The 15,975-nt window shown below is 39.8% G+C and overlaps 2 protein-coding genes across 9 annotated transcripts in view; one reads left to right on the top strand and one right to left on the bottom strand.

The window, feature by feature from the left end:
- ClC-a (chloride channel protein 2) overlaps positions 1 to 5,626 on the top strand; it is a 59,507-nt gene extending 53,881 nt beyond the window's left edge. For all 7 annotated transcript variants that reach the window (XM_031976947.2, XM_031976946.2, XM_031976952.2 and 4 more), the window contains 6 exons: positions 8 to 231; positions 895 to 1,086; positions 1,219 to 1,361; positions 3,192 to 3,369; positions 3,456 to 3,683; positions 3,962 to 5,626. In XM_031976947.2, coding sequence (XP_031832807.1) covers positions 8 to 231; positions 895 to 1,086; positions 1,219 to 1,361; positions 3,192 to 3,369; positions 3,456 to 3,683; positions 3,962 to 4,135 — 1,139 coding nt within the window. In that variant the 3' untranslated portion in view covers positions 4,136 to 5,626. The remainder of the gene's footprint in view (positions 1 to 7; positions 232 to 894; positions 1,087 to 1,218; positions 1,362 to 3,191; positions 3,370 to 3,455; positions 3,684 to 3,961) is intronic.
- A 495-nt stretch (positions 5,627 to 6,121) lies between these two features.
- Positions 6,122 to 15,655, bottom strand: ninaB (neither inactivation nor afterpotential B). 2 transcript variants are annotated; one of them, XM_031976954.2, is made up of 12 exons: positions 15,382 to 15,652; positions 14,320 to 14,677; positions 12,675 to 13,215; positions 10,998 to 11,251; positions 9,838 to 9,984; positions 9,243 to 9,384; positions 9,027 to 9,177; positions 8,181 to 8,410; positions 7,924 to 8,106; positions 7,422 to 7,850; positions 7,250 to 7,348; positions 6,122 to 7,151 (listed from the first exon to the last, which is right to left on the bottom strand). In XM_031976954.2, the coding sequence occupies exons 3-12, from the start codon at positions 12,795 to 12,797 to the stop codon at positions 6,981 to 6,983; spliced, it is 1,929 nt and encodes a 642-aa protein (XP_031832814.1). In that variant the 5' UTR covers positions 12,798 to 13,215; positions 14,320 to 14,677; positions 15,382 to 15,652; the 3' UTR covers positions 6,122 to 6,980. The 2 variants fall into 2 exon arrangements, with proteins under 2 accessions (XP_031832814.1, XP_031832815.1); XM_031976955.2 differs by lacking the exons at positions 12,675 to 13,215; positions 14,320 to 14,677 and having other exon boundaries at positions 15,382 to 15,655.
- Between the last annotated feature and the right edge of the window lie 320 nt (positions 15,656 to 15,975).

The following is a 15,975-nucleotide window of genomic DNA, read 5'->3' as shown; positions in this document are numbered from 1 at the left end:
CCGCCAGGTATGTACAACGTGTACGTCGAAGACTTCATGGTGCGCGAGATCAAGTACATCTGGCACGGGATCACCTACCAGAGGCTGAAGGAGATCCTGAAGGAGAACCGCAAGCTACGCGGCTTCCCTCTAGTCGATAATCCCGACTCGATGATCCTGCTCGGATCCATTCAGAGACTGGAACTCATCAAGCTGATCGAGAAGCATATTGGACGCGAAAGGAGGTTACAGGTACACTAAGAAATCGATTTCTTTAATCAAGTTCAATATTAAATAGCAGAATTTATAGTATCACTGCGTTAAATCAAGTGACCTTTTGCACTCGGAAGGTCCTCATTAGGAACATTTAATATTTTTTTGCGAGATTGATGATATTTTTTGAAAATAAGTCGAAGGAAATCAAGTATATTGAGAAACGAAGCTATTTTATTCCAATATTTCACGCATCGAGGCATTATATAAAATTCAACGTTAAATATCAGATTTTATAGTTTTACTGCGTTAAATTAAGTGATTCTTCGCACTCGGAAGTTTCTCATTAGAAATGTTTAACATTCTTTGAGACAAAGATATTTTTTGAAACTAACTCGAGGGAAATCACAAGTATATCGAAGAACGAAGCTATTTTATTCCAGTATTTCATGTATCGAGGCATTCTACAACATTGAACATCAGATTATAGTTTTACTGTGTTAAATCAAGTGGTGAGAGTCACCTTCCGAGTGTAAAGAGTTAAAATGAATCTACGTTTACAATGATCAGAGAATGTTCTTGCCTTTTGGCAAATGGTTAGCAGTGAAGTTCTAGCTACTGTTGGCACAGGAAACATCGTAAGGCTAGTGATTAATAATACGAAGTCTAGTTTAATCGTTAAATAATCGATTGTCTGGCTAGGTGGCCCAAAAATGGCAGAAAGAGGCGGAAGAGAGAGCCAGGGAGGAGATGGAGCGCCAGCTGAGGGACCAGGAGAGGACCAGGAGACCTTCGAGGTTCGAGGTGATACCAGCGCCAGACATCCTGAAGATGCAGAGGCAGAGCGTGAACGATCTAACGATGTCGCCAAACAACGGCACCGGCCCGGACCACGTAAGTCACTCGGTTTGACGTCATTTCCCGAGCGAATATTGTATATTTACTCGATTAACCGGCCGCCCACGCGTCATCAGGCGGCCGCTTTTTTTTTCCTTCGTTTCACGTCCCGTTTCCTCTTGGTTTCAGCACACGTATCACTCTCCGGTGTTCGGCTCGCAGCCGAAGAAGTCGATTCTGAAAAAGACGAACTCGTTCACGCTGAAGGGTTTCAGCCCTTTGGTCAGCCCAGCTGCCACGCCTTACACCACGGTCACTGGGGCGGAGAGCAGGTACAGGAGAGAGAAGGGATTCATAATAATGATAGAATCATTGGTTTTCGTAATTTTTTATGTAATTGTGTGATGTATTTCATATGTTCCGGCACGCTTTATTTGAGTGAGACACAGCCGTCGGTGCGCAAAGATTTACGGTATGACCAATTATGCTCGGTCATGTCTAAACACAATATAAGTAAATTTTGGAAGCGTTTTATTGCTAGCTGTATTTTAACATCCGATGTCATAAATAACCATCAGCTGAAATATCATAAAAAATGGCAGCTCAACCACTTAACCCTTTGACTGCCACGTCACCCAAATTCGGGTGACATTATTTTTTACAGAAACTTGGACATTGATTCTTTTGATGACATACCGAACAAACCGAATTTCGTTGGATACATGATATATAAGAAAGATAGTGGAGCAATTATTAAGAAGAATTTTAATTTCTCAGTTTCTGGTTACAGAAAAGAACTGTTTCGAGTACATGGTAGCTTTGATGAGTGTTTACGTGGCAGAAAAAGGGTTAAACCCCGCGCGCACAACCACCGGTACCCTTGCAGGTCAGAAGGGACGACGTACCCCCTACCTCCACCACAAGTAATGTGGGCGTAGGCTAAAAAACTGTAATGAGCAACACCCCGATCGGTCAGCCTTCTGATTCGACACTAAGCACACCGCCCTACATCACTATTTTTATATAATATAATATATATATAATATAATATAATATAATATATATATATATATTTATAGTAATCCTGGCTGAGCCCCAATTTTATAGTGGGGCTACTATTATTATAGATATTGAAAAGGTGGATCTTCAGTAAAAAGAGAATTAGGAAACAATATGGACAACACGTAAAAATACAACTTAATACCACGAAGGCCAACACACGACTCTCTATCACGTACAAAAATGTTCTTCTCCGCTGTCTCTCACCAAAATGTCCTTCTCGCACGCATTCCCACTCGCTTTTAACACACACCCCCATTCGCTCTGTCTTTCTCACCCTTGCACCCTTCTCACTCGCATCTTTCGTCCATAGTCAAAATTCACGCAGTCACGTACACGCTTTTCTCACGGTCCAGTCGCTCAGTTCCAAACACTCTTCCTCGTATTCTTTCAGCCACTCGAGATTTTCTAAACGCAGTCACACTATTTTCCAAACATCCCGGCGCCGGTCCGTCGCAATACGACCTGGTCGCCCTTACGCACGCACAACAAACCATTCATCCTGCAATAAATATTCTAGATACTACATATTATATATATAATATTATATAATATATATATAGCGTTAGATTCATGACATGGAGACAGACATGGAGACATACATACAGACAACACAAGTTCATCACTAACCACGCTGTACTCACTGGACAACACACACACTTCAACTTTGCACACACATACACACTCCTTTCACTCATTATCAATCAAGAAATACAGTCCACTTTCGACTGAAAAAAGGAGAAGCCTTTTTTCATCATCCCAACTATTTCACACAAGGTTAATTCGGCGTGTGAAAGTGTTACGCCACATCCACTAACATTGCCTGGACAGCGTGCACGAACACTATACTCTACTTTTTATGAGAAAGATCGATATTTGAAACTTGCGGCTCCTTTCCTACTTCAATCCCTATCCTAATTCTTCATTAAACTACTGATGAATTTAAAGGTTCTTCCATATCTCGATGAAGAAAACATTTTTACTTATATTTTAGTGTACCGAAACTTACGGGATCCTGTCAATGACTAAAGAAACAAGAATCAATGTGAAAGATAGTAAATAAAGAAATCTTTCTTCTAATCCTCATCGTGTTTCCGTTTCAGGATACGCCTGGCCTTCGAAGCGATCTTCAGGAAATCTGCCACCTTACAGGACGTGGATCCAGACCCGGAAATAGGATCCGGCGCAGGCACGAGGCGTGAGAGCCAGGATGGGCTGAACGTGCCATCCCATACACCCATGCTGGTACCCAGTCCAGCCACTTCGAAGAAAGTTCAACTGGTAAATTCGAGTTTGATTACCATCCCCTTCGAATCTGGGCGTAGGGATATCATTATAATGACGAGGGATCGCTTGATTGCCGTTAGCCACGCGAAAGAGTGATAGACATGTCAGCCGAGGACCAAAAACGATGGGAGGAGAGCGAGATGGCGTTGGAGGTAGACTTCTCCAGGTGCCACATCGACCCCGCGCCCTTCCAGCTGGTCGAAAGGACGTCCTTGCTGAAGGTGCACAGCCTCTTCAGCATGGTAGGGGTGAACCATGCTTACGTGACTGCTATTGGAAGGCTGGTCGGGGTTGTAGGGCTGAAAGAGGTTCGTTTCGAAGGCGGAACGACAGTGAAAGCTCCATCAAACACCTGTGGAACTGAATTGTTTCGTTCTAGAAAGATTCTGTCTTGGGAAAGTTCTGTTTTCAAAGGGTCCCCGGATTAGCGAGATACTCTGCTAACAATAATCCGGGGAACTAAGTTTTCCTCTCGAATACTTAAAGAAAAGATTGAAACTTAGGCTACAAAGACAGATGACAGAGCTTTCCCGTAGACGAAAGGTCTGATCGGTTTCCTTCGCAACCTCAATCATTTTCGTTGCAGTTGAGGAAAGCGATAGAGGACGCGAACGCCGGGATCTTGCCGACGCACCAGGACTCCCACATCGGGGCGTCGAGCTCCAGCCTCGCGAAAAGCGAGACGGACACCGAGAGCAAGAACGCGAGCACGATGAACTCCATCGCTTCCGTTGAGTGCGAGAAAGTGGAGAAAGTCTGAGTGCTTAGATACAAAAAAATAGAGAGAGCAAGAGAGAGAGTGTGAGAGAGAGAGAGAGAGAGAGAGAGAGAGAGAGAGAGAGAGAGAGAGAAAGAAAGAGAGAGTGAATGAAAGAGAGATACGAAAAGGAACGAAGCAGAGATAAGGTAGAAGCAAATATGTGATAGTCGCTGAAGCGACCCCGGAACGACACGCGAGAGACCTATACATAAAGTGAATGAATTAACGATTCCCTTCCTTCCACGACCACTGTTCGATAGTCCTGGGATTAGTCCTCGAGCAACGAGTCACCCGGTAGATCGCTTCCGAACGCTCCTCTCGTACTTAAATGGGGACAGGATTCTCTATCGCGTTTCAAGGCTTCCTCCCAGACCGCGCACGTTCGACGAAACTTTTTCAGTACATTATCAGTGGCTTTGGATACCGTAGATGATTCTTTGACGCGTCGCTTGTTGTAGATGATCACCGAGACCTCGAGACACAGGACTCTATATCGTCGATACTGTATTTACATTCTCGCTGGAAGCTTCTCGCAGTTTCTCGATACCCTATTGCCCTCGCAGTTGTAAGGCAGCAATCTTCCTGAACGGCTTTCTAGAAGCTCTATCATTCTAACTGCATCACGGTTATTAGTGCTAGCTATCAGTATCAACTTAACAGACCTCCACTCAAAGTTGTCCATGAATCGAACTGTCACTACTTTTCTATTAGAGCTCCAAGCAGTATAATCAGCTGGTCTGTTTTGCTATAAAATTGACAAAGGTACGTTTATTAAGATCTCAGTCTACTCGTATTCCAGTTTAAGTTCTTAGAAATCTGTGTCTAATGATTTCTCCGGAAACCATCCATGACTTCTCGATAATTGCAACAGAGGAGACCCGAAATCCAGTAGTCCTAATGTTAAGCTATCCGCAAAGCGTCGCTCGACGAAGTTTGAAACAGTATCGGCGAGAAAGTCGTAGAAGGGAGCTCTCGATGCCGAAGAATGTCTCATCAGGGCGTAGCATCCTTCTTTTACCTTCGCGGGAACCTTTTACCTTTCGCGAGCCTCGAGGAACAATCCTTCCCGTTGCCCTTCCTCGTTCTCTTCCTCCTCGCGGATCATTCCCATTTCATAGCGTGTAGATTAACAAAGAAAGTTACCAGACGCGCGTGTGAGCGAGTGTGTTCGCGCGGACGTCTCTCTCGGTCGTGTAATTGCCAGTGCTCAAAAGGATCCTCCTCGCGGACGACGAAGAGATGGTGCTTTACGGACGAACGAAGACGATCGGAGGGGACCATTGTTCAACAAAGGGGAAGAAAGGTTGATCAATAATGTATCGCCAGTGTTCCGTGTAACACCGTTCCGTGACGAGCGTGATCGATGATCGATCGAGGAGGAACGCGGATCCGGGACTCGCTCTTCGGCGCTCCTCTAGCGTGTAACTGTCTGACCATGGTTGTGCCAACCTATTTATTCTAATTGTTAATTAATAAACGCGCGAAACTCGTCGAGTCATCTAGATTTATTGCGCGTCCTCGCGTGATCGCGACTCAACCTGCGATCCGTTTGACGCTCTTCGACCGTCATGTTTGTATATCGACAGAATTGTTTTGCATAGACTTAAGAATGAACGTTACGAAGAATCTTTTTAATCAATGACAATTCACATCGTTGGTAGTTTGTAGAGTTGTAAAGAATCTTGGCGAGAGAAACGATTTTAGATCCAGCGATCCCGCGAGGACCGTCGATGCTTCCCTCGAGCGAACGTTCAAATCGCGTTTCGATTGAAGATCGGAGGAAGACGGAGAGTGTCGTGTTTGGTTTTTTTTCTCCTAGTTAGAGGATACTCGAGTAATAATTGTAGCGCACGATCGCACGACGTTCTTGATCGATGAATTATCTAGGACCAGAGGAGGCGGGCCACGCCGTCCAACGTTTAATTTAATTAAGGAACGATCTTTCTTTTTTCGGTAGGACATTTTACATTCCGTGTTGACGAACGATTTCACGATGCATCCCATTTTATTTGTAAATTTCTTTCGTCGCGTGCACGACGATCGTCGTTGAGTACACTTGTACAATCGGGAGAAGACATTAAATAATTTATTATATTATTTACATGTTGTGCTGTGTGTCGATGTTTATAAAGTATCCACGTAGCCGATCGCCTAAGTTAATTACCTTAATTGATTTCTTTTGATTCAGAGGTAAGTGGTCAGTCGATTAATATACAAAAAGGTGCAACTGCTTGCTGGTATCGAGCAGAGCTGAGTATATGCTGTACAGTAATGGCCAATAAAATGTCACCAGGCATTTATTGCAATTGATTTTGTTCTTTCTGATGTTAATCAAAGCTTTCAATGAATTATATTCTTTATAATATTAATCAAAACTTTCAATGAATTATATTCTTTATAATATTAATCAAAACTTTCAATGAATTATATTCTTTATAATATTAATCAAAGCTTTCAATGAATTATATTCTTTATAATATTAATCAAAACTTTCAATGAATTATATTCTTTATAATATTAATCAAAGCTTTCAATGAATCATATTCTTTATAATATTAATCAAAGCTTTCAATGAATTATATTCTTTATAATATTAATCAAAGCTTTCAATGAATCATATTCTTTACAATATTAATCAAAGCTTTCAATGAATCATATTCTCTATAACATTAATCAAAACCCTAATTTCCAAAAACAAGGTTCGTTATATTTTATACACAAATTAAAGTTATTCATATTTCTAAACTGGTGCAAAATCCATGGCCACTACTGTACACCACGTAAGCGAGGTACATATCTAGGTCACGTTTCCAAGGAACTCGTCCCTTTGTAATCGGAGTTTACTCTACTTCTCCAAGGTAAACCAACCGTGTAAGCACTTTGGCACCGGGCCAGGAGCTTCGAACGTGGCCCTCGCGATTTCCGTGAAAGTCGCGCCGTCTAGAATCAGCAGTCCCACCTGCGACTCCTTGTCAGTCCACACTATGGAACTCAACACCACTCCGTCATCTTCTTTCTAAAATTATTCAATATTATTCAAATCGAAAAATCACTTCACTCGAAGATACATCGATAAATACGTTGAAAATCAATTCAGATTCTCTTTCAACCTACCCTTCCATTAGGATTCGGAACAAAAATCGGTTCGCCAGGATAAACATTCTTCTCGTGCCACGTCTTCCTTGTTTTCGTCAAAATGTCCACTTTGATGAGCTGTAAACTATCATTCTATCAGCTTCTTATAAGTAATACTAGGAGAATGATCGTAGAACTTAGATGCAGTTACCGTTCCAGGGTTCTCCAAGTCTACGTCGCTAGAAATCGCATAGAAGTACCGATACTCCCTGCCGAGACAGGATTCGTAGTTAAATCTCGGTGTCTCGCATCCCAAATCGCAGAGTAACTCTGGTTTCACGAAGATGTTGCCATCGGGGAGCCTGTGGGCAGCTGCCTTCCTTCGCAGCATGTTCCTGTAGTCATTCTGATGGTCCTTGGTGACCTTTACAGCGGTTTCGTTCGTAGCTGTGGAGTCTGGTTCAGTGTCTTTTTGTGGCTCATCGACGTCCTTAAACGTCTCTAAGCCTTGGTTCACTGTTTCCGCAGTGATCAAATTATATTCTACAGGAATGTCTGGCTTTGGTTGCTTCAATGGCAAAATAAATCGTAGAGGCCTGCCACGGAACATGTTGGCGTAGTTTGGATTCTCGTGTATGGTCTGGAAATATAGAGATTGATATAATCTACAGTTAAGTATTTTTATATTTTCTAAGTAATGAATTTCTTAATACCTTCATCGCGTCTACAAACATGCAATCTAGTATTTGTGGATCCCGGTAGCAGCAAATGTCTAACACCACGTAATTATGGTCACGTGTCTCGAATTGATTGATAGTGTGAAGATAGAAGAACTTTTCACTGACGAAGGTTCTTTCTACTTCTCCTGTCTCCCTTGAAACTAGATGTATGAGGGTCTGTGTAAATGAAGCAAAAAGTTATTGACTGATTAAGAATGATGTATGATGAGTGTAATGTGAGTTATACTCGCATTTTCATTCTCGTGCCATTTTAAAGCTGCTCGCAGGGGTTCCTGCTTCACTTTGCACGATAATAAAGTAGTCAGAGAAACAGCTAGAGGTTGTTCAATCACTATGAAGTAGTTCTCTGTGATACCAAATGAGTGCATGTAGGAGGGATTCAGCAACCACCTGGATGGGACTGTGGCGACTATTGTGGCCTGATCGAACATGGATAGTTCCTTCTCTTCTCCTGAATCATCTGGGGGATACAATTTAGTTTGTGATGCTGTCTGTTGGTTTTAAAACTCTGGAGAAGCTTAGAAGATTTAAAACTTTAGGGGTCCTAAATTCTAAAGTTTGAGAATTTGAAAGTCTTAAAGTTTCAAAGTTTCAAAGTTTCAAAGCTTGAAGGTTTCAAAGTTTAAAAATTTCAAAGTTTCAAAGTTTCAAAGCTTGAAGGTTTCAAAGTTTCAAAATTTCAAAGATTCAAAGTTTCAAAGCTTGAAAGTTTCAAAGTTTCAAAGTTTCAGAGATTCAAAGATTCAAAGTTTCTGAGGTTCAAAGACTCAAAGATTCAAAGATTCAAAGTTTCAGAGATTCAAAGATTCAAAGATTCAAAGTTTCAAAGATTCAAAGATTCAAAGATTCAAAGAGTCAAAGAGTCAAAGATTCAAAGATTCAAAGATTCAAAGATTCAAAGATTCAAAGATTCAAAGATTCAAAGATTCAAAGATTCAAAGATTCAAAGATTCAAAGATTCAAAGATTCAAAATTTGAAAATTTGGTAATTCCGTAAGTTTACAGTTTCGATAGCCTAAAGTTCCGAAGTCCTACAGCTCCAAACCTTTCGAAATCTCCGAACAACGAACACTGACCTATAGTAATACAACTTGGCGAAAAGCACACAACATTGTACTTCGGTCCACGCGGAGACAGACTCATTCCCATATTGTACACAGTGCCATCATTCATCACATGAGGATGAGACGTATGGTTCACAATACCTACGTAGTCTGACACAGTCACCTAAACAGAGAGGACACCAAAATATCAGACCATAAGTCAAGAAATTAATTCCCGACCTCCTCTACCTTGCCAGTAGTTTCCAAAGTCTTCGGATCGACGCGATGAATCATCGCAGCTTCGGAGAACGTGTAGTACTCATCGCCAAACGGATAAACAGATATCATCGAGTTGTCAGAGTCTTCGCCAGGTTTGAACACCGCTGCTACCCTGAAGAAAATTCAATTTTATATGCTTTCAACATTGTAAAAAGCTGAATTAACACGTTGAATGTCATGGGGGTCACCGGTGAGTCAGATTCGACATTCTATTTTATTGCAACCTCTACCTGTTTTAACAATTTTTTCTATATTTATTTTTAGTATGACAATTATACCATTTAAAGGTAACATTTCAATGATTCCCAAATATTCTTGAATAAATAAATAAAGCGTCATATTAAGTAATTAAATGAACTAACGTCGACGTGAACCTCAAAGTGAGAAACCAAGAGCACTTTGGACCGCAAAGGGTTAAACCATGATTATTTGAAAACATTTCTATATTATAAATAATGCTAACTAATGTGGTGCAATTCGATCGAATAATTTAATATTATATTTTTTCCATTTCAATTATTTTGTACCATGAAATCGCATTCAACGTGTTAAACCTCAACGCTACCTTTGAAAGATACTCTGGCAAGGATCAGGCACAGCCTTCGTGCCAAACTCAGTCACGACTATCCTCTGCGCAGCTTTGTTCTTCTTGTACACGTCCGTCTGCACGAATCTGCACTGATACGTCACCTTTCCGTTCGCAATGGCGAATCTATAAATTCAAAAGAAAATCGTACTAACCCGTAAAGAAAGTAACTAACTAGTAATAAATTCTGAAACAAAAGATCAGTTCTTCCCTCGTTGATTCTGTTTGACGAACGACTCAGATGGAATTGTTAATAACCGTCAATCGAAGTCAAGCAAGTGCGGATTTCACCTTGACTTTGAACCCGTGCTGCACAAAAAGATGAAGACCAGAGGGAAGACCGAAGAATTCCCCGTTGACTTCCACTTCGACGTGCATTATACTTTCGAAGTTAATCATTCTGGTCTTCGTAATTGTTGTTCAGCAACGGATTCGAGGATTTAGCGGTCGCCAGTGCGAGGCTTCCGGCTGATCGATAACACATTGATACTCATGTTTCGTCAGTATAGCTAATTCCTTTAACCCTTTTCGTGACTGCGCAACACGCAGCATTGCTTATCGATGCAGTCAATTTTGTCGGTTAATTTTTCAGTAGAATTACAAGATCCTCTAACGTTCTAACCCTTTGCACTCGAAAGTTTGTTGCTAGAAATATTCAACGCTCTTTGATAAAATATAGACGGTGCTTGCTGCGACTAATGTAAATAATTTAATCGATAAATTAAGAGACAAAGTAATTTACTTTGATATTTCACATAATGATGCGTTATACAAAGTTCAGTACTAAACATGAAACTTTATAATTTTACTGTATCAAACCAAGTGGTGACCGAGAGTCACCTCCCGAGTGCAAAGAGCTAATTTATGTAGACGGTTCGCCCTTTTGCGTGTCGATACTTGGGGGCCCTGAGAAATAGTCCAGGCCCATTGGCTAATTTATGACCAAGGGGACCACCATAACCTGGGTCACGTACGCCCTCATCTGAAGGCTTTTCCTTTTTAGTAATGCAACTGAGGAAAAGCAGTTAGTCGCCGTTCCTCGTTAGAGCCACATCGCGTAATAAATATATTTAACCTGACTACGGACTTAGTTTTTATTTTAGTAGCCCTACATTTAGCAACATTTATTGCAGACGTACCGGTGCAGCAGAGCCGAACTGTCGAACAGGTGGTTGAACCTGTACTCCCCAACCTTCAAGCTACCCGGTCCGTTCCTCAGCAGAGTGCCCTTCAGCCAGGATGGAATCGTTCCAGTCACCTTGCCAGGTAAGGGATCTGTCACTTCTTTCTCGCAGGACCTCATCCACACGGACGAGTCGCAGTTCGGATGGTAAACTTTCTCCTCCTTTCCCTCGTTCTCTAAACTCCTTGCGCGTTCGTCGGGATCGACCAGCTACCAGGAAAAATCACAATATCGATTAAAGCGTTACACTTAAGAATCGTGGGATAATTGAGACAATTACTGAGATAATTACAAAAAATACATGATACGTAATACCCTAAAATCAAGCTACATTAGCAATAAATTAAAGATGGGGCTGAATAAGTTTATCTTCGAAATCTTGATGAATGCTAGATGAATACAATATGTAATACCAGGAAGCTGATAAATAGATCGATGATAAAGACTAATCAAGTTTACCGAATCTAACTGAACATCCTGCCAACCATTCTTACACGTAGTACTCACAAATGATATCAGCTTGCCAGAACGAATTTCAGTAACAAGCACTTTATTGAACAATGAAACCGAGCACCTTATCATTAACACGTTGAATGCCGCACAATTTCATAGAGCAAACTACACAAAACGGAAAAAGTATAATATTAAATCATTCGATTGAACTGTATTATTATTATTACGCGTTCATCTAGTTGAATGTCACCGCATTAGGTAACAATATTTATAATTCACAAAGGTTTTCAAATAATCGTCATTTAATTGAGTGAACTACAGTAATTCGATTTGGTTGGGGGTCACCGGTGACCCCCATGGCATTCAATGTGTTAACACTAAAACTACCAGACGAGTCAGATAACCTATGCTTGATGTCTTTTTGCAATTATTAGAAAGGTAACAAATGTTTCTCTGAGAAAGTATTAAAGAAATTCATTTAGCACTACGTAAATTGAATTGTAAATCAATGAAAGTCTGAACAGATGCACTCTTGGAGTTTCTATAGCGAAATTTTAAAGAGTCAAGTGACCTTGTTGAATATTTATTTGTAAAAATAAACAACACAGTTTCAAAAGCTAAGTGTATATTTATTAACCCTCTGTAGGCTCATGTAACTTTGAAGTCACCTATCAGTATATTGGCATCTTGTTGGTTTATTTAATTTTGCACTGACAGTGGTGAATAAAATAAAGTAATCAGTTAACTTCAACTTTTTTATGCTCACGCATAAAAGTTTAACGTCATTGTAACTTGAAAGTTACAAAATGTATTCGTCCGATGAAATTATGGAAACTATTGAATATATTCTTAATTCGTATTCATATGTGGACATTTATTAATTTTGTACTGCATAGATTTTGTCATAATCGTGAACAAAAATTCGGCCTATAGAGGGTTAACACTAAAAGTACCGAGCACTTCAATTGACTTTTTAAAATTTCTCTATAGAAACTCCAAGAGTGCATCTGTTCAGACTTCAATTGATTTACAATTCAATTTGCGTAGTGCTAAATGAATTTCTTTAATACTTTCTCAGAGAAACATTTGTTACCTTTTTAATAATTGCAAAAGAAAGACATCAGGCATGGGTCATTTGACCCCTCTGGTAGTTTTAGTGTTAATCTATCCGTACACTTACACGAAACGAAGTCTTCGAGAGTTTCATCCGTTTGCCATGCAACAAGTCGTCGAGTTCGTTCAGATTCACACTAGAAAAGTCACTGGTGGATCTAGATCTACGAAGCTTAGTCGCTTTCATCATGATCTGCGACGAGTTCACCGAACAGATCCGAAATCACACGCAGATCCGAGAGCGTTGTCGCGCGAGAGACACGGTTGATCGATTAATCACTGATTCACAGCTGGTCAAGCATTATGTTTCGTCCTCGGCAGTTTCGTCATCAGGCTCCTCAGTCACCAACGGGTCCAGAATCGTTGACAGAATGTAGAAGACTCGCTTGTGGGTGAAATCCATCGTTCCCCTCGGGGCTTCGACCAACGAATGACATTGTTCCAATAATCTGCTGACCTTAAAAATGTGGCTCGATCGTGATCCAATTAATGGCACCGGTTGCTCGAAGCCCCGCTCCTGGTCACGTGCAACCCCCAGGGGGTTGCAACCATGGTAACACGTGGTTTGCCGTCACACGTTGCCCCTTTCTCCTACTACCCTTTGTTCCCTTTTGGATTAATTGATTACGAAATCATTACTATTTAGTATCGAAGTGTCTTCTATATTTTGTTTGTTGTTCCTAGTAGTAGTCAGTAATTTGTAATTAAGCTGTTATTAACACATTGCATACCGGCTAATTTACAGAAAACTGAATTGTGATGGCAATTTTCACTCAGGTCAACTTATATCACTATAGAAAAACTCATGTATCATATTGTTACGTAATATATTTTAAATAGATAATCAATTCGAATTAAATTTTATATTTTTTCAATTCTGTGGTAATTAGCAACGTATTAATTCTTTTGCCTTTTATTCTGTTTATCTTTTGTTTTGTTATTTAGTAAGCCTTCAAGTGGGGTTATCCGCAATTCATCAAATATTCTTATTTTTACAAAACACAGTCTCTAACGGAATTAATTGAATGATTTCAATTGAGGATAATGAAGGAGGTTGTAGTTATAGTTCTTTTTAGGCGGTCGCCTAAGTGTTAACCCTTTGCACTCGAGAGGTGACTCTCAGTCACCACTTGATTTGATACAGCAAAACTATAAAATTGAATATTTAGTATTTTAACACTAGAACTATCGAGCATTTAATACGACTAACATGTAATCCGTATAAAAATTGTAACAATAGATTATTTTCGGTTTCTTCAAGCATTCATTATAGTATTCAAGTGATTTATTTTCAAGATCATTTTAGATATTCAATGCTTCTAAGATATCAATGATTCCAAAACGAAATAATGGAAACTAGTCATTTTGACTGGTACGTAGTTCTAGTGTTAAATGAAACTTTGTATTGCAACAGGAAATATTTAAATAAAATTACTTTGTCGCTTAATTTATCTGTGAATTATCGTTAAATTAGTTTCAAACAGTGTCGTCTGTATCTCGTCGAAAAATGTTAAATATTTCCAGTGAAAAACTTTCGCGTGCAAAGAGTTAATAGTCGCTGTAATATTTACCAAGGTTCTTTATCTATTTTATTCTTAAATTTCAAAGAATAAGATTTATCTTTTAAAAAGCAGATATAGTAGAATTTTCACTTGTTTATTTATTAGAGTTTTTGCTACCCTTCTACAGGGTGCAAGATTATCATTGCCTACCTTATCGATAAGCCAAACGAGACGTTCGGAACTAGTTCAGCTAATCGCCGATAGATGGCGGTAGCAATGGTAACCGGAGGACTTCCGGTTCTTTCTTGAAGATTTGCTTGCGAGGAACGTCGACGAAAGGAATGATAAATATGAAACAGGCGGAGAATGAAATATTCATGACTCCAGGAACTAGTTGCATGAAAATAGACTTTTCTTTTTGTTTTGTTTTTCTTCAGGTAGATCGTCTTCTTTAGTAATAGCGTCGTTCAGACTGCCTTTGTGTTTTTCTCCATGAAACTCGCTGGAGAATATACTCCGCGCACTTTAGACACAAGTTCTTCCATCCAATGAGAAACTTTGATAAAATCTATAATCATCCCCAAGAATATCAACCAGTTAACTGTGGAATCATTTTGAAAAATCTCTCATCGCAATAAAATCAAATAATAAATGAGAAACTTAGGCAAAATGAAGGAGAATCGAATATTTAGCTAAAAAAATGAATAATTTATCGTTGAAAAAATCAGTAGCTGCATTTCAAGATGACGTGTATACTCGTCGAACGCAGTTAACTGGTTAACACTAGAACTACCGTACCAAAATGACTGGTTTCGATTTTTCTGTTCAACAATTATTGATATCTTCGAAGCATTGAATATTCGAAATGATCTTGAAAATAAATAGTTTTATTTGAATACAATGAATGCCTGAAGAAACTGAAAATAATCTATTGTTACAATTTTTATGGGAATCGCATATCAATCTTATTAAGTGTTCGGTAGTTCCAGTGTTAATGATCGAAAACACATTCTGTGAGATACACTTTACATTACTTCTAGAAACTAAATTCTATTATTATTTCTAACAGTGTAGACGAATATACTAATTTATAACTGACAAATTCAAAGCTAATATTTATTACTTCTGTATTACATTGTTCTATAGTGTTTTATAGAAAACTTTAATTACAACATTACTGCAATTGTTTGTATCTCACAAAACTTCACTGCTCAAAATTTCCCTCAGCAATTGCTCGACTGTCCACGTGAGTGTCCCATGAATTTCTCTTACCGGAAACAAGATGGCGATGCTGGGATTCGGTGTAGCCGGCTTGTCTGGGTTGGTCGTAGGCACGGACATCCTGGGAAATGCCCTGGGAAACCCGTTTTCGTATCACTGGTTTCGCAAAAAATCCACCGACTTGGCCGCACTCGTGACCGTGCGACAGTGCTGGCCGGCTGCCAAAATTATTCGCGGAACTGGCGTTGTTGTCACGCGATACGCAGCCACCAGAGACACTGCCACTTTCGACACCGATCCTTGGTGGACTCTGTCTACCCCCCGGCGGATTTATTCTGTTTTCTCGATCGTTGGCAAAACAATCCGAATTTCTTGGATATTGTTGGGGACGCGCAATCTTATCGTACGGTAAAAGCTGGATTTATTACTTTGTTGCTTGTTTTGTTAATGTCGGTTAAAAATACAAGCACTGTCTCTCAAGTGGACCTTGACCATCGAACAATAACGGGAACAGACTTTGTTAGACTAATTCTTGAGAGCTGTGACCACGGAGACTAATTCTATTCTAAGGATTAATTATCCAATTACTATAATTATTGATATTTTCAATGGAGTAAATTGAATAATAAAATATTCCATTCAAAA

This window comes from Nomia melanderi, chromosome 14 (assembly GCF_051020985.1).
Source record: "Nomia melanderi isolate GNS246 chromosome 14, iyNomMela1, whole genome shotgun sequence".
Taxonomy (NCBI): domain Eukaryota; kingdom Metazoa; phylum Arthropoda; class Insecta; order Hymenoptera; family Halictidae; genus Nomia; species Nomia melanderi.
The sequence above is the reverse complement of the archived record's forward strand: the minus strand, read 5'-3'. Positions and strand labels throughout refer to the sequence as shown.

Coding starts and splice junctions, on each gene's coding strand:
- ninaB (XM_031976954.2), bottom strand. CDS start 12,797: ATGATGAAAGCGACTAAGCTTCGTAGATCTAGATCCACCAGTGACTTT. Junction 9,985..10,997: donor AGTTCGGCTCTGCTGCACCG/GTACGTCTGCAA, acceptor TTGAATTTATAG/ATTCGCCATTGCGAACGGAA. Junction 7,349..7,421: donor ACTTGGAGAACCCTGGAACG/GTAACTGCATCT, acceptor GATAGTTTACAG/CTCATCAAAGTGGACATTTT.